General features: G+C 39.5%; 1 protein-coding gene across 1 annotated transcript; it reads left to right on the forward strand.

Moving 5' to 3' along the window:
* The first annotated feature begins 1055 nt into the window (after positions 1 to 1055).
* On the forward strand, positions 1056 to 24706 carry LOC149827751 (indole-3-pyruvate monooxygenase YUCCA1-like). The gene is made up of 6 exons (XM_090018569.1): positions 1056 to 1808; positions 2719 to 2967; positions 3384 to 3506; positions 4431 to 4582; positions 24290 to 24515; positions 24578 to 24706. Exons 1-6 carry the CDS (start codon positions 1056 to 1058, stop codon positions 24704 to 24706), a joined length of 1632 nt encoding a protein of 543 aa, XP_089874695.1.

The raw sequence follows: 24706 nt of genomic DNA on the forward strand, positions 1-24706 counted from the left end.
TGTACTTTTTTCAATCCCATATGAATTTGGATATATAGTATATGGATCTATAATGTGGATCATATTTGGTTCAATTGATAGGAAATCTGACTCATTTAACATTTCTAATACCCAACCTCTAATCCTTTTTTATACCAGTTCGGGTTTGTTTAGGTCTAATTTTAAATGTGATGTGAAAAATGAATCTAATTAAAACTCGACCCAATAAATATGTTAAAGACTCAAAATCATACCAAAGAAGAGCCCAAACCCAACTCGTATTGGGTAGGTTTTTGTGCAGTTTTTAGTCTTGATTTAGAATGGATTTGATGAGACCTACCTGACCGAACCTAGTTACACCCCTCATAAATAATGGAGTTAAAAATATGATGAATATGCTTAAGGATAGGATAGATCCAATACTGGTTTCAACTTTTGAAAGGTGAGTTAGGTTTCAAATCTGAATTCAACTTGAGTCCTATAATAAAGCTCAAGATCCAGATAAAAAATGAGACCATATATTACTTGATCCAATAAAATGGATTAAACAAACTGATTTTAAGAGAAAAGATAAACGACTAGGGTTTGACCCCAATATAACCCAGAACCGTCCAGGTACTCTGCTAATCAACATAGCTGAGTCAGTCCCACATAGAGAACCATGAACATTGTCCATCCAAGGCCAGATTAATATGTTCGGACCTTATACTATTTACAACCCGAAGCATTTTCATCCCCAAATCCAAACTACAAAGGACAGCTTCATCAATTCAATACAAAACCCATGTTGGTGGTTTCACTTGGCAACAGCAAACTTTCCTTTTTTATCCCTCATTGAACTCCTCCAGTCTCTTCCTCCCACACCCAATGCATCTTCCCTCCTCACCCCACCACAATTAAAAAGGGAGTATTACACTGTTACAAAGAAAGTTGAGTTCTTTTAAGGTATCTTACAGACTAGACTCGAGAGAGAGAGAGAGAGAGAGCGATTGGATTCTTTTTAAAAGGGTGTTAGAGACAGAAACAGAGTTGAGCTCTTTTAAATATCTTAGTGACTAGATTCTAGAGAGAGAGAAATGGAGTGCCAGTGTGGGGAAGAACTCTCCAAGGAGGAAGAAAGCACACAAGAAAAGCTCCACCACCACCCATCAGGGTCTTCCCAACAAAACCCACCACCATTCTCCAAATTCCCAACCTACCCGAACCACCACCATCGCCGGCCGCTCTGCGTCTACGTAAACGGCCCCATAATCGTCGGCGCCGGCCCCTCCGGCCTCGCCACCGCCGCCTGCCTCCGCCGCCATGGCCTGCCCTTCCTCCTCCTCGAGAAGGAGTCCTCCACCGCCTCCCTCTGGCGCCACCACACCTACGACCGCCTCAAGATGCACCTCCCCAAGACCCTCTGTCACCTCCCCTTCATGCCCTTCCCCGCCGATTTCCCCACCTACCCCACCAGGCACCAACTCCTCTCCTATCTAGACGCCTACGCCCGCCGCTTCCGCATACGGCCGCGCTTCCGCCAGCGAGTCGAATCCGCCTCCTTCGACGCCGCCGCTGGCCTCTGGCGGGTGGTGGTCATGGCGGGCGAATTGGAGTACCTGTGCAGGTGGGTGGTCTCCGCCACCGGCGAGAACGCCGAGCCCGCCATCCCGGATTTCGCCGGCCGGGAGGCCTTCCGGGGCACGGTGGTGCACTCCAGCAGATACAGGAATGGGGAGGGGCTGCAGGGGAAGAGTGTTCTGGTTGTGGGGTGTGGTAATTCTGGGATGGAAGTGTGCCTGGACCTTTGTGAGCATGGCGCCAAGCCTTTTATGGTAGTCAGGAGTGGTGTAAGTGCTTTATGAAGAAAATGACATTTTTTTCAATTATATTGTTGATTGGTTTTGTTGTCAATGTTTTTTTTGCTCTTGTTTATTGGTAGGGGAGACACCTAGGAGGGAGATTGAAGTTGGGGTTTGTTTGGAGTTTTTTGGTGAAAAGATAATCAAGAAATCAGAAAACTTGGAAGTACTCCCACAATTGCTTTTGTTGGTTTTTGTTTGTTTGGAAGAAATGAGGGTACTTTTGTTTAGATTTAAAATTAAAAAGATTGGTGCCATTGTTTCTTTGCTGTTTATTAGTTGGTATTTCGCTGCTTCTTGTGGTATAATAGAAAGAAGAGGGTTGGGTTGGAGTTTTTGGATCGATAGATATCAGAAAACTTGAAGTACTTCTAGTTCCAGAGTTGTTTTTTTTTCAAGAGAAGAGAGTACCTTTAATTAATTTTAAAGTGAAAAGGAGGAAAAGGGTCTTTTAAAGTACTAATGTTGGGATTTATTTTAAGAAAAAAACGTTAAAAAGGTTGCCTTTGATTGTCATTATTATTACTTCTAGTACTTATGATGGTTACTGCTGTTGGTATTTCTTTTTCTTTTCTTTTCTTTTCAAAAGCTTTTTTTCCTCCCTTTAAAGCAACCTCGTAAGAGTACTATCTCAAGACTATAAAAAAAAAAGAGTACTATCTCACATCTGAATTTCAGCAAAAGAGCTCAAAATATGTTATATACCATGATTGTTGTCGATGTTTTGTGGGTATTTAGTCATCAAAAGGAAAAATAGTATTGGAAAAATCTTTATTTTCTGAATGAATGCAGGATTTTTACAATGAAATGTATCATAGTCATTGTTATAGGCATTGTTATGTTGATTAATTATTGTTGTTGATTGAACTAACTGTGGTTTTCCTTTGATTTCATTCAGGTGCATGTGCTACCAAGGGACATGTTTGGGATTTCAACATATTGTATGACAATGGGGTTGTTGAGATGGTTGCCATTGAGATTAGTGGACATGATTTTGGTTTTCTTATCTGAGAGGATGGTGGGTGACACTGAAAAATACGGGTTGAGAAGGCCAGAAATAGGGCCGTTGGAGTTGAAAAATAAAACAGGAAAGACTCCTGTCTTAGATGTTGGAGCAATCTCTAAGATAAAGAGTGGGAAGATCAAGGTCTCTCTCTCTCTCTCTCTCTCTCTCTCTCTCTCTCTCTCTCTCTCTCTCTCTCTCTCTCTCTCTCTCTCAGCTTCTAGTGGAGCTTCTTTCCTTTATTTAGTCATTCTTTTTAGTTTCTCTTTGTTTTTGGAGGGCTTCAAGTTGTTTTCTCCATTGGAAACCACTAGTTGTCTTCTACTCTATCTCTAGATAGTGGATGTATACTAGTTGGTGCCCCAACTTTTTCATATGATATCAATCGGTTTTGTACTTGGGTATTATTATAAGGTACTTGAAATCACATAAGCCAATCATTGTAATCAATATTTTAGTTGTTGCTTTTGGTGACCTATACTGGATCATGTCCTTTACTTCTTTTTCTTTTCATTTTTGTTAATTGATATATGGACTTTGGATTTGTTTCCATGAGACAGATGATGTCGGAAATTGATACATTGACTTTCAATGGAGCTAAATTTGTCGATGGAAGTGAACTGGAATTCCATTCAATCATTCTAGCAACTGGATACAAAACCAACCTTTCCTCCTGGCTCAAGGTTGGCGTAATAGTGTTATTCTATTTCATGATTATCATTGCTAATTTACTACCCTTTAAAGACTTTCCTCCTTTCATGCAAAAGGATATATATATATATGTGTGTGTGTGTGTGTGTGTGTGTGTGTGGAATTTTATTGAAGGCACCAAATCATAACTATTGAGCTTTAAATTATAGGTTTTAGATTTTTTTTTAATTAAATCTTATGGATGTAAAAAATGAGTTTTGAATAATATGATTATGACAAATAAAAAGGTATTTTAAGGGCTTCAAAAATGAACGGTGCATAACGCACTCAAATTTCATCACTAAAAAAATCATGTTTGGATCGAAATAACACGATCCAAGGTTTGATCCTTAGCAAAAAGCTTTCCGGTCAGATTGAGTTGATGAAGCTTGAAACTATGATTTCCACCTTAATACCCATGTTTTTCTGCATGTGAAGAATTGACAGCTCACAATGCATTTAAAACTTTACAATACAAATTATTGTGGGCCATTGATTTTTTAGTGCTTTAAAAAACACATCTAAACATCGAAAATTCATAATCCAAAACATGTTGCTTACTAAATGAATGATAAAAATCCAATATGTAAAGTCTGATCGATGAAAAACTTGATCATTGGATATGGAACGCTAGCAATTCTCATCGATTGTAGATTTTGAACCCTCCTTTGGTTGGACAGTCCCCCTTCCCTATATATATATATATATATATATATATATATATATATATATATATATATATATATATATATATATATATATATATATATATATATATATATATATATATATATATATATATATATATATATATATATATATATATATTGTGTGTGTGTGTGCGCGTGTGTGGTTTTATTATTGCTTTCTTTAATACTCATGTATCCTCCATCTCATGTATCGTGTGTTTTGGATAGGACTGCAATTCTTTATCAGAGAATGGCAAGTTCAAATCACCATTTCCATATAGTTGGAAGGGAGATAATGGGATATACTTTGTGGGGTTTGCTGGAAAAGGCCTGCAGGGTGCTGGTTTGGATGCCGAGAGAACTGCCGAAGACATAAGGAGGCAATGGAATAACTTGCCTGAAAACAAACATTTCAAAGTATACACCAAATCCAGGATGCATGAATCACAGGGGCAATGAACAGTTTCTCCTTTTATAGTCAACAGCGCTTCCTTTTGTGTGTGTATGCAGCGAACCCTTCTATATCATAATTCTTTTCCACCGGTTCCCTCTTTGCTTTCCTAGTGCATGAATCACCAGAGTGTCAAGAAAAAAGCAAATTAAATACGCCCATTTAATAGTGTTCAAGTTTCATGGATGGGAATGATATTGTAGTCTTCTCATTACTACTTTTTTTTTCATCTCCAGGTGGGGTCACCAACACTTCAGCCCTACACACTCGATAGGAGTCGAACCTGGAATGAAAGGGTCAGCGCCTTATCTTGGGCCTGCTACCACTAGCTAGGGCCACCCCCGTGGTCGTCAGTAGTACAATTTCTTGCTGTGTTGTGCATTCAATTTCAATAGATTGGATGCCTGACAAATCATAGGAAAGGTCATGTTGTTTGCATACAATCAATATGGGTTCAGTTACTACTTTCTGATAGGTTAAGTTGGTGCTGCTAGTACAAACTTCATTGTAAGGTTCTTTTCTTATCAACTGGCTGTATGACTGCACCATATTGGGTTTTGGGCCGTTGAACTTCAACCCCATCCCCTTGGAACGATTCAAAAAGTGTTGAGAAATTTGCATATAGCCACCTAAGGTATGTTGATTTTCGTCTAACCGTCTCTACTTTTAATTAAAAATTAAAAATAGTGGATCATCTATAGAGTGTTCACGTAAGTGCTTGAGTTTAGTTATGCCCATTTAATTATGATTAACACTTAACTTTTTTACATAATTAAAAAATAACAATTAATTTTGCAAAGAGAGAGAGAGCACACCATCGTGGGGTTTTTTTAGTGCACTGCCCATGATGAGAGCTTCAAGAGACCTTCGATCCCTCCTTTTCATGGTGGAGAGAATGAAAGAGTTTTTATAAGCAGAAAAAGGCAAAAACTATCGTACTTTTAATTGTATGGGAATAGTTAATTATTAGTTTTGATTTAATGGACATAAGAAAGGCTCCCCTTTGAACTCTTTGAGTAAATTCTGGATAAGATATGCATTTTTCATAATTTTAGATAGCACAGGTGGTTAGATGTATAACGTCATATCTTAGACGGCTATATATAAATTTCTCACATTGACTTCATATCTATATTTAGGTGTAAGGAATAAACTGGTAAAAGTGACTTATTGGTACTTTTCATGACCAAACTAAAAATGAACCATGCATGATTTATATAGTCCTACTAAGATTTTGCCCATGGCCCCATTGTGGGCATAGTTCTCTCTGTTTGGTTAGGGTGCAACTATATTGGACCACTTATGTCTCTCTCCAAGTTCAACTAAATTTAGCAGTGTCACTCTTAGGGATGGCAGTGGGGTGGGGCGGGGCGGGGCGGGGGACAAGGTCTCCACCCCCCACCCCGCCTCAAGATTAGAACCTCCATCCCCTTGGGTCTACCATGCCTTAAATTGTACGTACCAGCTCTCTTTTAATGACAAACTTGGTTTTCCCATAAACTTTGACCGTTGGATCTTGTTTATCTGCAGATCAGCTGCAGTATAGGTGTGTGATCCAATGCATATTTAGCCATTCAGCTTGATCAACTCATTTAGGTCCAAACTTACAAGTGGGGGATCACCCCGAGTTCTGTAGTTGAATACCGAAAAAAAATTGGTAGGATCATGACCATTGAATTTGTGAATCCAATGGTTCATATGACATGCTCCTAAAACAAGAAACATTAATACGTTTGCTACGTACTTAACTATCGTGGTGATTTAGTTAAAGGCCTAAAGCAAAATGCATATATTAAAGAAGAGGATATGTGCCCTAAAACTTGGTCATTTCAGAACTTTCTAGAATGACCAACCTGCCCTAAAGTGTGCAACTGAGAAGGAAGGGATGCTTTGGTAGAGCACGTTGCATTTCAGTCAAGGCCTTAAGCGGGCTAGGTCAGTATAGAGAGTGCAGCATTCTAGGTTTCTCTTTGACTTCAGAAATGGACTAAAATACCCTTGTCTCTTAGAAGGTATGCCACTTCTTTCTTTCTACTCAGGTTGCTAGGGGCTTATTAGTAATTCTAGTTAAACATCAAGGGTAATCATGTAAATTTTTTTGGTTGATCTTAATTGCCCCCACGGAGATTGCGTGTGCATGGTGAAAAGCGAAGTTTTTTATGAGTAGAAAGAAAATCAATCAGAGTTTCAGGGTCTGCCCCTTCGTCAATCATTACTGTAGACAAGATTGGGCTAGGGTTTCGATATTTAATAAAATGACAATAAAACCCCTATAATAAATTCGATTAGACTTCTATACCCTTACGTGACCCCTCTCTTAGGCCCACGTAGGTTAGAGGTATTTTCGTCATCCATGAAAATCAGGTACATTGAGTGTCATTTCTGAGATGTTTTTAATGGGTTTGGACTTCGAGAACGCTCCAGCCAATGCATGGCTTTGCTTGCTCTCGTTGGTAGGGGTGGGCGGCTCCATGGTCCAAACCGACGGTTTCGGCCAAGGTTTTAGGTTCGAACCCGTTAGGTATTGAGCCAAAACCCGGCCCGTTGTATACATGGCCGGGCATGAGACTCACGGATTATCGGTAGGTCTGATTATTTATTAATTTGTAATAATATAAAATTTTAAAAATAGCTATTGCATAATAATAACTTGATAACTATTATTATTTACCTAATTAGTTATATTAATTTTGTAAAAACTAAAAAGTAATTAATTGAGAAGTTGAAGTTAATTATTACTATTTACAAATGGATTAGGGTCGAGCAGAACCCAACCCAACCCGTTACCCGCTTCACATTGGCTCGTTGGGTCAATTGGCCAGGTCATGAGCTAGCTGCTCTTCAAACCCGAGCTAATTAAGAACCGGGCTAAAACCCGCCCCGTTAACAAACTAGCCAGGCCATCTCTGGGTTGGGCCGCACTTAAAACCCTGCAGGTCGAGTTCTAAACGGGCCTGGGCCGATGCCCACCACCCCTACTTCAAAGACCCAACCGTCATTATAGCACCCGAAATTATCAAAATACCATTGTAGTAGAGAAGGGTAATTTCGTAATTAAGAAGAGAAGAAAGGTAGGTCTCAACGGGTCAAAGCCGCGCACGGCCTGGAGTGGGTCCAGACCCAGGTCCAACTTTGAGGTGCCTGTATCGACTTGAGTCCAGGTCCGAGTCCGACCGAACCACAGAACCAGATCTATCCATATAACGTATATCAGACGTTGTAAAATAATCGATCTTAATTGGAACTTGGGTCAGTCAGACTGATCAGGGCTCCGTTTGTTTCATGGAATTGCTCCGGGAATTCACACGACTTTCTGCAAAGTCATGGCTGCATTTTACATGAAAACTACATGAAACAAACAGGCATTATTTTAAACTTTTTAATAATTTTAAAAAATATACCTAAAACAAGATTACATATAAAATAAGGCAATTCGTGTTAAAGATCGATCAACCTAAATATTTTTTTAAGTAAATTTACATACTCTAAATAGGGCCAATATTTTGTGTTATTGGAGGTACGGAACTATATATAAAGCATAAATCACCTTATTCTTTTATATTTTTTAGATTTCTTGTGTAAAATCAGATCTTGATCTACAAATGAGTTTTGGTAAAAAATGAGTTTTGAATCATGTGATTATGATAGGTGAGCAGGTTTTTTAAGGGCTTCAAAATTCAATGGTCTACAATGAACTAAAATTTCACTAATCAAAAGATTGTCATTTTTTAAATCAAAATAATACGATCTCAAGTTTGATACTTAGCAAACAAACCATGCTGAACACATCAATGTGATTAGATTGAGTTGATAAAGCTTGAATCTCAATAGGACCGTACCTTAAATAGCACCATAATATGGGCTAGGTTTAGGCTCTTATTTCCTTGGCCACACTTTTCCCAAGCTCAAACCTGGCCATTCCGGGCCGTTTGAAACCCTTGGTTCTTAGATCCAAGGATATGAGGTCGCATGGGGGTTGCCGATGTGGCATGGTCCCGATGCCAGAATCCGAGGGACCCAAATCCTGGATGAGAGATCCACTGATCTCTAATCTCTCATATGAAGGAAAAGGGAAAGAGATCCAAAGGATTTTTCGTCCAATGGGGGTCGGTTAATTAAGATATCCACAGTATCTCCATTGCTCGGATCTCAAAATCTCAGTTTGAGATCTAGACCAGTCAAACGCAGCCTTGGGATTTAGATCTGGATTTACATCGATCTTTTATATTTTATATGATTCAAAGCAGGATTTTATCTGATTCAGTCAAACGCACCCTTGTGTCCAGCAATTTTCACCCTCCTCCAGTATCAAAATATAAAAATTTGGATCTGGAGTCAACTCTGCCCATTGGGTCTCACTTGAATTACGATTTGTTGCTTAAAATCTAGATTCAGATTCGAGTTATACATGATCAAGCCTATGTTTGATTTGTTTATAGGGATTCAAATGAGTACGAGACCTGACCCATATATATTATATGGCTCAAATAGTATGTTTTGGAATCTGGTTCGGATCTGAAACACATGTTTTCCGGTTTATTCCTATTGAGGTGGGTGATCTGACATAATTGGATGCAGGTCATGGAGTCGACCCATACCTGATTCTTCCTCTCCACGTACAAAGCAATAGGTTTTGCCTGTTTTGGATGGATCGGTGCCACAGGAGCTTAGATGTTTTAACCGAATCAGGAATTTCACTACCATGCCTGATATGGATCCGGATCTCAAATCATCCCTGAAAATTGGCGAAGCATCAACCAATCCACATCCGGGCTTCTCTCATCACCTTTTCTCTTTAGGGATGAAGATGGATTGGATATATCCAGTATCATGGTTTATTCAAATATGAAATGAACTTTAACAAATCCAAAACCGTTTCAATGAACCAGATTTTGATTTGAATCCAAGTTCGGCATTGTACTATCACATCCGTTACAAATAGGTTGAATTATATATATGCTATCCGTGGTGCATACTTTCAGCATTTCGGATTGCGAAATCAGTGTGACAAATATAGCAATTTTTTCAAAATTTCATAAAAAAGATCACGATACATTTTGAGCAAATGTTTTAAGCAGTAATTTCTCGCAATATTTTCACAATATCATTGCATTTTCACTAAATTGTAAATATCAAATTTTTATCACGATATTTATGTTTTCAATGGCTATTTTCATGAAAAAACGTGTGGTTTCTTTATATATGTTTTTATTGCTTAGCATAAAAACTTATCTTTCATTTTTTAGTTCACTTATTGTTGCCGATATTTTTACAATAAAAATGAAGAAATATAAAAATACTTGAATTCTCGTGAAATAAAGGAGGTGGCTCGATTAGAATTGGTAATAAAGGAGGAGGCTCGATTAGAATCCGGATTGACCCAACCAATGTGATTAATTAGTATATAAAGTCGGGTATAGTTTGTGAAATTTCATACCAGACCCTGGTCTGACCCAAGTTCCGATTAAGATCCTTGATTTTTCAATGTAAAATAATTAAAAACTACTATTTAGTCACGTCTGGACTGGATCTGGTTCATGTAAAATAATTAAAAACGCTGGTATGTTTCTTTATGGCAGACCCGATTGGACTTAGGTCTGGATTTGGTACCACCACCTCAGGGTCATATCATGATTCGGATTTAATTACCTGGGTCCGAACCAGATCCAAACGGTTGACACCCCTAAACCCAGGTGGAACGCCTCGTCGTTTAGAGAAGTCAAAGGCTACTTTCGTCTTCCATCATGATCTGCAGTCTTCTTTTGTCTTTTTACCCTCAACCGGAGGTGACAGAAAACCTTCTGACCAATGGCCAGGTCGTAGCCATGCAGCCAATCACGAGAGTCGGATTATCCAATATTGAGATTTGGTGAATGTCTGTTGTGTTCTTTATCTATTTTAATATGGCATCCATGTCCCCTCACGGACAGTTATAATTCAGGTCAGTTTTGACTTGATTTTATACGGAACGAACCAATCCTTATGTGGTTGGGATTCCGCAGACACAATTTATCGAGCTTGTAACGATACCAAAGGAAAATTTGTAAAACAAGTATTTATGATAAATGTAAAAAATAAAATATAGATTTTTTAGAGAAAACAATATAATAAATTTGAAAAATAGCAAAAATAACTAAATTAAATTTTTTTTTATAATTTTGTGATGTTATTGTGATATTAACGAAATATTCTTGTTTGAAGGCTCTTTTTTTTTGTGATATTGTAGAGTCTTTTTAAGACATTGAAAAGCAATAAAATCGAGAAAAGAAAATTGATATCCGTGAGTATGATTCCAAACAGGATCTTGACTTGATATGGACTCTTTTTGCGTGACGACTGACGACACTCAAAATTTATTATCTGTTGAGCAAAAGTTTTATACCGGCTCAAACAAGGATCAAACTGGGTCAGCTGTGCCCCGATCCTAACAAAAATAGCCAGTCCAGGCTACAATGAATGCCAAACCAGCCCTAAACCAATCAGTTAAAAGTTGAACCGGCTCTGAGTTGGCCAGCTAAAGACCGAACCGGCCAAGGGCACTTTTGGCAGGCTACCAAGAACTGGACAGTCGATTTGGTCCTGTGCATGGAGGTTTACTTTGGTAAAGCACATGACAGAACCGGCTTGCACCCAATGCCTTACCCGAACGATTCGTTAGACGTTGAAAACCTGTTCGACGGAGTGTCGAAAACCCTACTGTGACTCTCGTCGGTCGTCAGTGATGGATCAATCAAGCCCAGGATGCTGGCAAACCGATTACCTCCGACGAGGGCCCAAAACAAAATGACCCTGGATGCCAGCGGGCTCTTGCAATTCAGCAAACGACCGAAACCAAACAACCGATGGCTGCCAAAAATGGCTCTGTGTGGCCGGCAAATCGATTACCTCCGACAATGGCCCAAAATAAAATGGCGCCGGATGCCAGCAGGCTCTCACAATCCGGCAAACGATTGAACCCTTAAGCGATGACAGTCATGAATGGTTCGAGGGGAGCCGACAAACACAACATATCCGACGATGGCCGAAATTGGCCCGGATGCCGTTGAATACACATATGTTTGTTGTTCCCACCGTCCAGCAGTCGGTGAAAGAGAAGGGCCCGACGACCCTTCCGGTTTGGAGGTCTGAAAAGGGAAAGGGCCCGACAAGCCTTCCTATCTGGAGGTCTAAAAAAGGAAAGGGTCTGACGGCCCTTCTGATCTGTGCAATCCAGTACACCTAAGAGAAAAGGGTCGAACGACCCTTTCCACCCAATCGGCTGACACAAAATAACTCAGCCACCGATCATACAAGATTGGCACTGCCAAAAGAAAAAATTCAACAATAAAATTATATTTTCAATGATTCAATGAGAACAAGATTGCTTTGATACCAATTATTGGATTTAAAAATTCACCAAAAACTAAAATGACCAATTTACATAATCTCGTTGAATCATTGAAACAAAAACAGAAACCAAACTTGATGTAGAAGCGTACCTGAATTTGTTGGTGCTTCGATAGATCATTAATAGTATCATCTTTCAAAACCTGTATATGTGACCATTTTTTTTTCTCTAGACCTAATGAGAGAGAGACTGGATTTTCTTTCTGACTTATGGAGAGCATGGAGAGAAGGCCATTATATAAGGTTTGAGTACCATAAGCTAATGTATTTAAGAGTTTGTCTCTAATTCAATCCATTACAGAATTGTAGACAGGGCAAGTCTCTCCACATGGTATGTATCATGCCATATGAGATATCACATAGCCCAACCAGATTAAATCACATAAATCGGGCAAGAACCTAAGATAGTTTTACAATGTGTAATTTAATGTATGTACGCCTACATGATTTTCCAACTGACGGTTGCCGATGAAAAGCTCGAGTTGTCCATCGAAATCTCAGTATCTGTTTTAGTTGTCTGCACATCGTTACCAAACAATAGACATTTAAAACATAGAATCCAAGAACAAGATAAACAAACATTGAACTGTTGGAATTACTTGCATCAACATACACAGAAGCATACCTGAAAGTGTATTCGTTGATGCCACAAAATGTGTGTGCGGGTGTTCGGCGTTCTCCTCATCCGATTGACGCCCACGATGAGCCCAGGCCTTATGTCGATGGTGAGCAGGACCCTAATACCACGTAAACCTGCATGTGAAATTTGGGTAGGCTATTGCCACGAATCTCTCATCATTTTTGTAGCAGTCACCCCCCTTATATACTGAGAAAAGAGGCAGTTACGTACGTAACTACCACCCACTATTTCCCCATTATGTGGTCCACTAATGTGCCCCACTAATGGTGTCAAATCGGGTCACCTAAATGGGTTGGATCCAGATCTGTTATGTCAAACATTCTTCTACTTGACCCATTGACGCCAAAAGTACACTAAATTGAGGTTTTTACCGTTATCTCGATTTAATTCTTCATGTAGGTTCACATGCTACCCTTTATCACAAGGATGAATCATATGAGTCATGAAGATGAACACTCATTTATGAAATGTCATATTTCAATGTATTACACTATAATTCACCTTCAGTGCTTAAGCATGTTGAAATTACCTTTATGAATAGGTTGGTCTCTTACCTATTCTTCTTTTTGGCCATTTAATATTGTTATTTTGTTATTCTCTCTAACTCATATGTGAGATCCTTTATGCAAAATCAACAATTTACAAAGTCTTAGAGAATCAAATGTGATCACATAATGTATTGTCATACATAAGAAGGAATCAAAAGGACTCATCCCCTTTACATGTTGGGAATAGAATCCCAATGCTAGCCCTTTAGTAAGAGGATCCACAATCATTTTCTTCGTCTTAATTGTATCAATACATACCAGATGATTCTCAGTCATTTCATTAACAACAAAGTATTTTAACTCTATGTGTCGACACGAGATTGAGCTCTTATTGTTATTTGAAAAAGAACATGGCTACTTCATTATCACAAAAGATCTTTAGTGGTCTCTCAATAGAGTCAACAATAGCAAGACCTATAATGAAGTTTCTTATCCAAATGGCCTGAGATAAAATCTCGTATAAAATCAAGAATTTATGTCTCAATAGATTTCAGAAATTCTTCCACTGCCCTGCAATGAGAGATAACACCTCAAATATTCTAAGCCACTTAAGATTGTAAAAGCAACATGCTAAGATTATTTGAATACTACCACTTCTCATGGACATCCTTTTGAGCGCTCTCACTTCTCATAGACAACCTTCAAAATGGTTGTTCTATTCTCCGTATGAGTGGGGGATAAATCGCTCTATATGAGATTTATATTGAAAAAGTAAATATGAGACCCCTTATTATTCACCTTTTCTGAGACAAGCATAATTGAGTAATTATCGTTCCACTTTGGTGGAAACGACAATACTGATAGTTGTTTCGTCTCTTCAATTCTCAAAAAATTGACTTCAGTTGTTGAAACTAGCAGATCATGTAACCAGAGGCAATTCAACATTGTACCTTTAGGTACGAACATGTTTCATGAGCTGAAAAGTACATCTACTATAACATTCTGTGTGAATTTGAAACACAACGACCTACCTTTGTGTAGAATCGATGTTTCATAAACTCACACACAATCATAATAACGAATCTTAATACGGTCTAAAGAATCCTTAATTGACATGACTCAGATCACTTTGGTGATAACATAAGTTAGTCAATTAAGATATTTTACCAAAAAATATATTCGTATCATGGAATATACTCATGCACACATATTAATGCTTGTATATTCATGACAAGATACACTTTATATAAAAAAAATACAAGTTCATGCTTTCACTCATATGCATAAACTAATTTTGATGATAAATATCATGAACTTAGTCATAATTCATGCTTAAAACCATCATGAATGACTTAACCAACATGGAACACATAAATTAATATGCTTAAGTCATGCTTTTATACAATAAAGACTTTATAAAGCATGAAAAAAAAAACTAAAACAAACTCATATGGGTAAAACCCAGTGTCCTCAAGAAGAAACCGGTCAGAAAACACTCTGAACCTGTCTGAAACTGCCCCGAACCGGTCATCAAAGGGTCCAAATCGGTTCTAAATCTTATGAACCGATACTAAATATGAACAAAAGTTTATAAAAACTCAATGATCGAAGCCAAAATCCCTGTACCTTTCTAGATTCTTGAAAATAGGGTCTTAGCATCTCGAAACCAGTGAAAAACTGGAAGGAACCGGTCAAAAACGACTCTGAACCGGTTCCAGAAGGGACCGGATCAGGTTCTTGATCCGGTTCAGGCCAAATAGTGCCTGGACCCTACTGGATCCAGGTCAGAATCAGTTTAAACTTGACCCTGGTCAGACCCAGCTTTGAATTGGATTTGAGTCGGACCCGGTAACAACTGGACCCGCACGCACATTCTGTGGCATCAACGAATACACTTTCAGGTACGCTTCTGTGTATGTTGATGCAAGTAATTCCAACAATGGGTTATGGGCCCACGATGACCTCAGGCCTTATGTTGATGGTGAGTAGAACCCTATACCACGTAAACCTGCATGTGGAATTTGGGTAGGCTATTGTCACGAATAGGTAATTGTGTACGTAACTGCCACCCACTATCTCCCCATTATGTGGTCCACTAAATGTGACCCACTAATAGTGTCAAACTCGGTCACTTAAATGGGTTGGATCCAGATCCGTTATGTCTAACATGAACTTGGTATAGGTACCAACATAACTAGTGTTATGTCTATTTTTTTGTTCATTTTGTTCACCAATGCTGCTCTCGGGTAGGTGAGGAGGACCTCAAGGGTTTTATTAATGGAAGGCATGAAAATTTGTGGTTGTTGATAAGGGGGTTTTCCCTTTTACTACTGGGGAAAAAGGAAAAGGAAAAAAGTATGGATATGTGGGAAGCCTGTGCATTGGCTTGCTTGGGCTGGGCCTGGGACACTGTTTTGAGATCTGCCCTAGATTGAACCCTAGCTCATTGAATATGATTCACATCTTGACTCCAGTATGGATTCTTATTCAAATTTGGATGTGGAATGATCCAGTTCATATCTGATCAATTTGAACCATACTTAGTTATAAAGGGAAGACCAAATCTAGACCCTTATCCATACAAGTTTTCATATCTAGGCCCATCTTGGTTTAGTCTTATAACCATGTTGGGATCCAGACCCAAATATGGTATGCATTCTATGATCCATGTACACTCTTTTACGTATGACTGGACATGAAATGAGGCCGAGTGATGACCACCAGTTAATTAAAGCGGGTCTAACCTGGAGGGTCACCGCCAGATCCACTATGCCCGATCCATTCTCCTCCTTCCCCCCACACCCCCGATCAAGTACATGAGTGTCAGATTAAAAATTTGTCTATGAAACCAAGAAAGATTCTTACAGACTTGGGTTTCTTACTTCGCACCGGGATCCATAATCCACAGATATCATACCACGATTTTGGATCTTTAGCCACAAGACCCTAACATCAACTTACCCCGCCTTGTTCTTCTTTGTTTTCGTAGGGATGCACATGAGTCATATTTGGTCAAACCGATTCACATCTGACGTACTATTTTAAGATTTGGATCTCGAAAAGAAGATTCAAATTGATATTTGGATTGGATTCGGAGTTGAATGATCGCATTTTTTTAATGATCACTGTGTGTAGTTTTTTTGCATGTGAGACACTTGGTTTCGATGCCTTCTTATCGGCTCCAGTATTACCATTTAAAATTTCGATTTATATCAGCACATTTTAGATTCGGATCCAAATTCTGACTAGCTGTGCGCTGTCCAATGTTTTGATTTGGATTCGGACCCATCGTGATCTAGTGGATCCAAAACCGAGATAGGGATTGTTACGGTGGGGCCCACCTGCAGAAGGAAAACTGGAAACCCCAAGGCGCATGCTGTCGTCACCCTGGCATGGCCGAGATCCGGGTCAGCCTTACAACGCCTTCTGCCCGGGACCTCTCTCTCTCTAACCCTAGGCCAGATCAGATCCCTGAAGAAAGGCTGCATAGTCTACAAAAATTCACTTGCCATTTTTAGGAAGAAGTTAAGGCTGGACAATAGGCGGGCCCGGTGGGACTGACCCGGTTAGTGAACCGGCTTGATCGGACCATGGGCCTGGTCAAGCCTGACTCGTTCACCAACTGGGTTGGCTTAGACCCAGTTCGGGTTTAATATAAAGCCCATGGCAAGCCCGTTTGGGCCATGGGCCAAATTAGGGTCGGGTCGGGCCAGACCAGGTTATAAGTCCTCTTATATTCACAATATTTCACATTTATTTTCTTAAGAGCATGTTTGGAAGTGAGAAAGATGTAGAAAAAGTGAAGCAAAATAGAAAATTTGTAAGGATTTTCCAACCTTTACAAACTGGAGACTCTTTCGCTTAGACAATTTTTTTAAAAAGTACATTTTTTTTTATAGAAAACATTCTTTCATAAAATGGGTGGACGAATATTTTCAACCAAGAGAAAATTTATTTTTACCCCACCACTCATCTCACCAACACCATCACCACTACCACCACACCCACCATCTCACCACCACCATCCATCTCCCCACCACCACCCTCCTCCTCTATCTCACTTTTTTTACTCTATTTTTCTCATGCTACACATACAAGCAAAAAACTTTCTTTTAAAAAACTTCTCATATCAAACACTCTCATGGGCAAAACTTTTTTTTCCTATTGAAGTTTTTCTCTCTTCCAAACGTACACTAAGTGCATAGGTTTTGTCAATAACAATTGAAAAATACAAACAAATAAATGGGATCCAAGATTGATCAAGCTTTTGAATCACATACTTGACCTAATTATATATATATATATATATATATATATATATATATATATATATATATATATATATATATATATATATATATATATATATATATATATATATATATATATATATATATATATATATATATATATATATATAAAAGGTGGTAGCTGCTCACCCCTTTTTTAGCTAAGCGTCATGCCAACTGACCATTTTAGGGGGGTTTCTTATGTATTACCTAAATCTGACCTTACAGATGTGTGGTCAATTTAGTGAGAAATAAAACTTGGATTATGTTTTTTTATGTTTTATCTTTTATATTTAGAAAATCTTAGGCCATCAATTTTTAAACCTTATATAAACCTGCTTGTGTATTAAAATCAGATCCAAGAGTCAATTCGTATAAAAAAATTAGAAAATCTTACATGTTTGATGATAAGGGTTATATATATATATATATATATATATATATATATATATATATATATATATATATATATATGAAGCTTGCGAGTTGGCCTGAGCCATAGGCCACCCCAGACCATTAAAAAACTAGGTCCAAGCCTAACCCATTTGGCCTGGGCCATAGGATATATAAAGTTTGCGAGCTGGTCTGAGCTATAGGCCACCCCAGACCTTTCAAAAGCTAGGTCCAAGCTTGACCCATTCGGCCTGGGCCATAGGCCACCCCAGCCTGTTACCCAGCTGTAGTTGAAATCCAGTCACAAATCTCATTCTTGAAATTTTCTTAGCAAAAAAGAATTTTGCTATAAATTAAATTTTTTAAATCTCAAGAAATATTGGCATATTTTAATTCTTAAAATGTTAAAAATTTTTATCAAAATATAAATAAATATATAAAGAGACGATGGTAGCTGATAACCGCCATGCTAACTGGGCTTTATAAGGATTTTTTCTCATGTTTTCCTTAAATCTGATCGTAAAGATGTGTTCTAAACACACATGGATCATGTTTTTTGATGAAAAAATATGACTTTTAAGTCTTGAATATTTACAAAAATGTTCAACCATCAGCCTTTCATGAGTTTCCAACTGTGATCATCCTACGTCAAATGAAAAAAATGTGGTACCTTATGATTTTATTTATTTTTATTGAGGTTTTGTCAATAAAAAGCCAAAAAACAAATCAAATATCGTGAGCTTGACCGGGTCCAGATCCAATTACATGGTGTCCGACCCGCTTACAACTGGCAGCCTCATCGGTCATCAGCACCAAGAAGGTGCTCGGGGAAGTGAGAGTACACACGTGAAGTGCAGAAACACGAGAGAGAAAGAGAAGGTGGGTGGGTGGGTGAGTGAGTGTACTTTGTAAATAGTGATAATGCGTATGACGCACCGATTTGGAATGTGTGCAGAGGTAACGTAAAGCCAAGCAACTTTCTGCCCCTTTGTACAGTTTTGTACTCCCTCTGTAATTCCTTGGTGCACGCGCATTGACGCGTACAGTCGTACTGACACAGAATGAAGCGTAGTCCGACGCTTAAGATTCGCCGTCCATGCTGCATTTATGGCACGATCAAACAGTATCTCTGGGGCAATTTGGGAAACTCCAAGTCCTCCAAATAAAAGGACTGTAAGCGGACCGGATACGGGGCAGATTTTATTAGATTCGAATTTTGATCCAAAATGTACGGTATATATATATATATATATATATATATATATATATATATATATATATATACAGTGAGTGGTGTGGTGGTTGCCTGACCAAAACGGACGCGCGTCATAAAAAAAAGTAGCCGCTAAAGGTGATTTTTGTCTCTGCCAAAAGCCCCCGCGGAAACTTTTAACGATGACAAAAACTGCTGCTAAAAGTCTGGTACTCAACCTTTTTTACGCAGCTAAAGGTGTTTCAGCAGGATTTTTCTGCCGGTTTGGTCAGGCAGTTAGAGTTGAATCCTGAACCAAAACCAATTTGATAATACTGGATCCGGTAAAAACAAAAAAAAAATTAAGACCTTTTCAAATAACGCATGAAATCGTATTGGGATATCTATCAAATTCGGATATTTATGGGACTTGGTAGTAAAAAATAAAAAATATCCACATCCGATTATAATACGCTATTGTTTTGGTTCAGCAAATGCAACTAAACAGAATGAATTCGGTTAGATATCAGATAAAATTTGACTTATTGACATCCATATCCAGTTTCGAATTAAATGTGACCTAAAATGCTGATCCAAGTACAAAACAAATCAAGTTTCGCAAATCCAAATCCGATCCTAGTTTACATTAAGATCTTATTATAAGCATTCAAATCCAGTAATAATGTGTCAGACGATTATAACCTATCTGTTCGATTGAAACTCCAACAAGGCTTCATTTATGGGTCTAAACTTATTGAGTATGATCAGATATCTGATCCAAATCTTGTACATCTTCCTGGAAACGGGTTCTTAAAATAAGAACAAAATGTTTACACCGAACGGAATTGGATCAATGTTGTATGCCGGATCATATTTTGATTCGGATTATATCCAATCTGTCTACATTTTTCTTTATGTGTAAAACTTTTGTTTTTCGTTCTTTTTTACAGGATCCAGTGCGTACCATCACATATATCTTCTATCTGGATATCAAGTCTACTTTACTGGATATCATTCCGATCCAGATTCGAATCAAATCTTTTGAGCGCGATTGCAGCCCCAGCTTTGGGCCTGCCGTTCGAGTCCGGACCTAACCATAAATGACCAAAACACCCCTTGTTTCGTCCAGTCACCCGGCACAGTGTTGCTGACGTGATCTGATCACGTGGCGTCCAGCCTATATCAGCCTCAGTTGACGTGGCAGACGAAGGACAGGATAGACGTGACGCATCGTTCTTCGTGGGACCCACGATGATTGCTGGCGTGCGCTTGGCCAGGGCCCCGCGTACGGGTGGGCCCGGATGACGAGTTCTCTGACGTGCCATCCGTACGTGGTCTTGGGGCCGGTTTTTTGTTGCGTAGCGCCGCAGTCACTCGGTGGGGAACGTCAACGTCGTAGTGCTTAAGGTTGTCAACGGGTCGGGTTTGGTTCGAACCCAGGTGAAACCAAACTCAAACCAGATTTGAGATGATGGTACCGGATCCGGACCCGGGTTTAGTCAGACCTATCATAAGAGAAACCATATCCAGATTCTATAAGGACTACATGAACCAGACCCAGACCATACCCGGTAGAATAATAATTTTTAGCATTTTTACATTGAAAATTTGTGGATCTTAATCGGAACTTGGGTCGGGCCCAGGTCAGATATAAAATTTCACAAACCAAACCCGGATCCATGTATTAATCGGATCCTTCAGGTCCGACCCATAAACTAACAGTGTCTTCTTATTTATCACCAAGCTACGGGTCGGTCCCTGGTTAAACTCGACCCGTTGACACCCGTAGTAGTGCCCCTGACTCAGACTGGACCTGGACCGGGTATGACGTGACCCGGGTTCGTTCTGGCAACGACAATACCAAAAATATCACGAATCAATGTTCTCGGTGTCGTCCTGAATCGGCCCATTTGAATCGTATGGGCAAAAAAATTGATATGAAACCAAGATTCGTTTTTTTTTTATCATTTAAAAGAAATGGTTTAAACCAATGTCAGTATCGGAATCGAACCTGTATAGTTTGGCCAACGATTCAGGTGAAAGAACCGATATGGATTTTCAAGTGAATAGTTCTGAATCGGCCAAAAATAACTAAAAATTATTAAGTGTTCGACTAGAACGTGACACGTGTTAAAGCTATTAAAATAATATTTAAAAATATTTAAAAATTAATTTTAAGCTATTTTTATATTTAGTAAAAAATAGTCGAATCAGGTTAGTATGATTTACAATACGTATTGGCAGATTCAGGCCGATACGCACCGATACAGACAACTAGGGGTGCTAACCGGCCCAGCCCACCATGGGCCAGTATAATTGGCCCTGGTCCACCCCGTTAACCTGAACCGAACCTCTGGCCCCGTCCAGCCCGTTAGCATATATATTATATATAATATAATATATATAATGCATAATATATAATATAATACATTATATAAATAATATACATCATACAATATATTATATATTATATATTATATATTATATAATATATAATAGGCCCAGCCCGGCCCGTCATTGATGACCGAGCCGGTCAACAGCTCGGTCGGCCTGGTCCATTAGCGGGCAGGGTTGGACCTATGCCCACCCCTACTGACAACACTGGTTTAAACTGTTTTAAAACTTGGCTTTTGCCTACTTTTAGACGTTGTTCAGCTCTATCTCACTGTTTTAAAATTATGTTGCAAAAGAAAAAACAATTAAAACAAAAGTAATGCATAAACTCAAGAGAAATAATAATTTTTATTTATCAACTCTATGCCTAATCCCTCCTACATAATAAGTAATTATAGAAAATAAACACGAAGTCTTGAATAACATCCGACTATAAAAGCAAACCCAAAACATAAATCCAAGTCTTAAATACTAACTATAGAACCAATTGGATCCTAGATCGCTTGTGAACCTAGCTTGCACGTAGCTTTGCTCTTGCATTATTCACTCCGGGTTGAAAAAAAAAAGACTCAGCCTCAAGCTTGATCCGCTTTCGTTTCTTCTAGTTTCACGCAACTTCTAAGAATTACGAAGGTGCCGTCATCTCTAATGGGTGTAGATTGATGCAATGATCAAGAGAAACTGACTGACGACAAGATCTATGTTGCCAACGATCCAAATATAAAAAGTATATGAACCTGGTTGCTCTCCCATGGTCGGTGTAGCATAATGTTAAATATATTCACTTGCAATATTTGAGACCAAGTAGAGAGGTCCAACTATAAAGGCTTTTGGATCCAAATATAATTGATCATATCTAAAATTATTTTACTTAGGTCAAACGAGTAATTCAAGAGTTGGGCATTGGTGGGTTTTTGATAGCATTATGGTTGGTGTAAGCCCATTTAGGAGATTGAATTGAGTTTAGGTTAATTTTGACTTAGTTAAGACATATAGTTGGATTACGATCAAATCGAAAATACAATGATTTATTGGACCCAAAATGAGTTGGGTCAGACAGTGGATTGAAGCTTGAGGGAGATAGATATGTTTTAACTCCCATCCAAATTCAAAATATGTTTGGGTATGATCTTAACCCAATCCGGTTTGAAACTGGAGCTCCGTCTAGGCTCGATAAGGTTCAACTTGGGTTGGGTCTGAAACATAGGACTAAGATAAGGTGGTTGGGCCCAATACAGAGGTTGGGCACCCTGTACGAGACCCACGATACTTGAAACCGGGGTGTTAGGGGTCAAAACCAGTGGAAACATGCCCGCATCTAGACCTATAACGCTTGAAACCATGTTTTTAATGTGAAAACCGGGTTGGGACCCGGTTCCTGTTTTGAACCGACGCATGGAACTGGTTTGGCTGATTCCCTTGTCACGAGAAATCTCAGCCATGAAGGGAACCCACAAGTAGCATTCTTACGGGAAAACTTGTCGATGGTGGCCCTCGTCCACAGTCGATGGCCTGAGGGCTGCTGTTGGCAAGGGTTGGCCCCACCGGTCTGCCTCATTTGGCGGATGCCTCATCCCATGGATGCCCGCCAGATGGTGGTTGACCGTCGATGGGGGGGGGGGGGGGCTCCCACCACGATTGCCTCCATCCACACTAGGTCAGGGAGGTAGGGACATTGTGAGCCACCACCGGCCACCCCTGTCGGTTGGGCAGTTATCATCGAGAGGTACTGCACGACTGTCGATCGACAGAAGGGAGGCTACAGGTTGTGGGCTCCTACCCAGTCTGTTAAAGAGGGGATGAGGACGGGGTAGGGATAACACCTCTCCCCCTACCTCAAGCGATTACGGCTTCGATGATGCAGGAAAGGTGTCAGCCAACGACTGTTGTTCCCTAACAATGGATGTGCTACCGCCTGACAGAGATTTGATGATGTTTCTGTGGTGGATCACTGGTTCCTGGTCACTCTTGCTATTTCAATGCCCGACGTGACACATGGACACAACGAACAACTGTTCCACCATAACAAACCAAAGCAGGTTATATGGTCCCCCTGACGGCCGGGGTCCCAGTGAACGCCACATATGTAATCACATGTGGCTCGTATTCCTATGTTTGTCAGCATCAGTTAGCGTCAGAGTTCAATACAGTTATAATTAAAAACTTAAGTACTTTTTCTTCCATTGATGTCATAAAATGATGATTCTAGAAAAAAGAGCGGCTACAAAGACTTAAGTACCCCAAAGATGGTTATTTAAGAATCTGTCCCTGCACTGCAGGATTATCCGAGAAACGAATCTCCCCTTAAGAAGGCCATAAACATCAACTCTCTCTCTCTCTCCCTTCTCTTTCTGCCTATATGTACATCCAGCAGACGATCCTACATTGCTCCATCAAGCATCGACTGACCTGTACACTGACTGTAACATGGTTCAACATGATGAGTTGTGGAGTTTGATTCAGAGTTTTTTAGGCCTTGTATAAATTCTTTTTTTTCTTTCTCTCTTGTAACTATCGAAAAAGAGCAATAAAGTGTTTTGTTTGATCGTGACACTCATGTTTTCTTTGGTTGTTTCTTGCTCGAAGTTTTCGTAACACCCTTTCTCGCAATTTTTTGTTTTTTTTTTGCTACAAAATTTTCGTAAATCACTACTCGATTTAGCAATTTTTCATTTTTTTTCTACATGATTTTCGTAAATCGCTACTTAATTTAGTGATTTGCCATTTTTTTTTGCTACGCAATTTTCATAAATCGCTACTATGTGTAAATCGTAAATCGCAATGTCGAACACCTCCCCCTTGAGCACGATCTTCGCCGTGGTCAAGTTGTAGTCACCAACCGTCTCGATGGCAGTCTTGAGGTTCGTGATGGGGAAGTGGAAGAGGAACGTGCCATTCCCGACATTGGTGGGGAGGTGGGTCTTGTCAGAGAGCACGGCGCCGGAGGTCGAGATGAGGACCTCGCGGTGCCAGAACCTGCCGAATGCCCGCCAAGACTTGAGGGTGAGAACACCCGTGTTGAGCAGCGTCAGGGTGGTCTGGAAGGCAGAGCCCTGATAGGAAGTATTGCCGACGTAGGGGTAGACAGATTACACTTTAAAAGATTTCGTTGTAGTTATACTGGAGGAAGATTCTGTTGTAGGTGTCCCTCGAAGGCGGTGGAGGGTACGCCGCAGTCGGTTGTCCGCTGAATGAGGGCAGCATTCTGGCCACTGCTAGCAGAAAGAGGAGGATGATCACCATCGGATCGTTGGCTCTTTGTGTCCTTTAA

Source organism: Nuphar pumila, chromosome 10 (assembly GCF_984573655.1).
Source record: "Nuphar pumila chromosome 10, dmNupPumi1.hap1.1, whole genome shotgun sequence".
In the NCBI taxonomy this organism is placed as follows: Eukaryota; Viridiplantae; Streptophyta; class Magnoliopsida; order Nymphaeales; family Nymphaeaceae; genus Nuphar; species Nuphar pumila.

Excerpts from the sequence above, each read along its gene's own strand:
- LOC149827751 (XM_090018569.1), top strand. The coding sequence starts at position 1,056 with ATGGAGTGCCAGTGTGGGGAAGAACTCTCCAAGGAGGAAGAAAGCACA. Across the intron at positions 4,583-24,289 it reads ACTGCCGAAGACATAAGGAG|TCTTGAGGTTCGTGATGGGG; the intron begins GCAATGGAATAA and ends TCTCGATGGCAG. Across the intron at positions 24,516-24,577 it reads GAAGTATTGCCGACGTAGGG|GTGTCCCTCGAAGGCGGTGG; the intron begins GTAGACAGATTA and ends ATTCTGTTGTAG.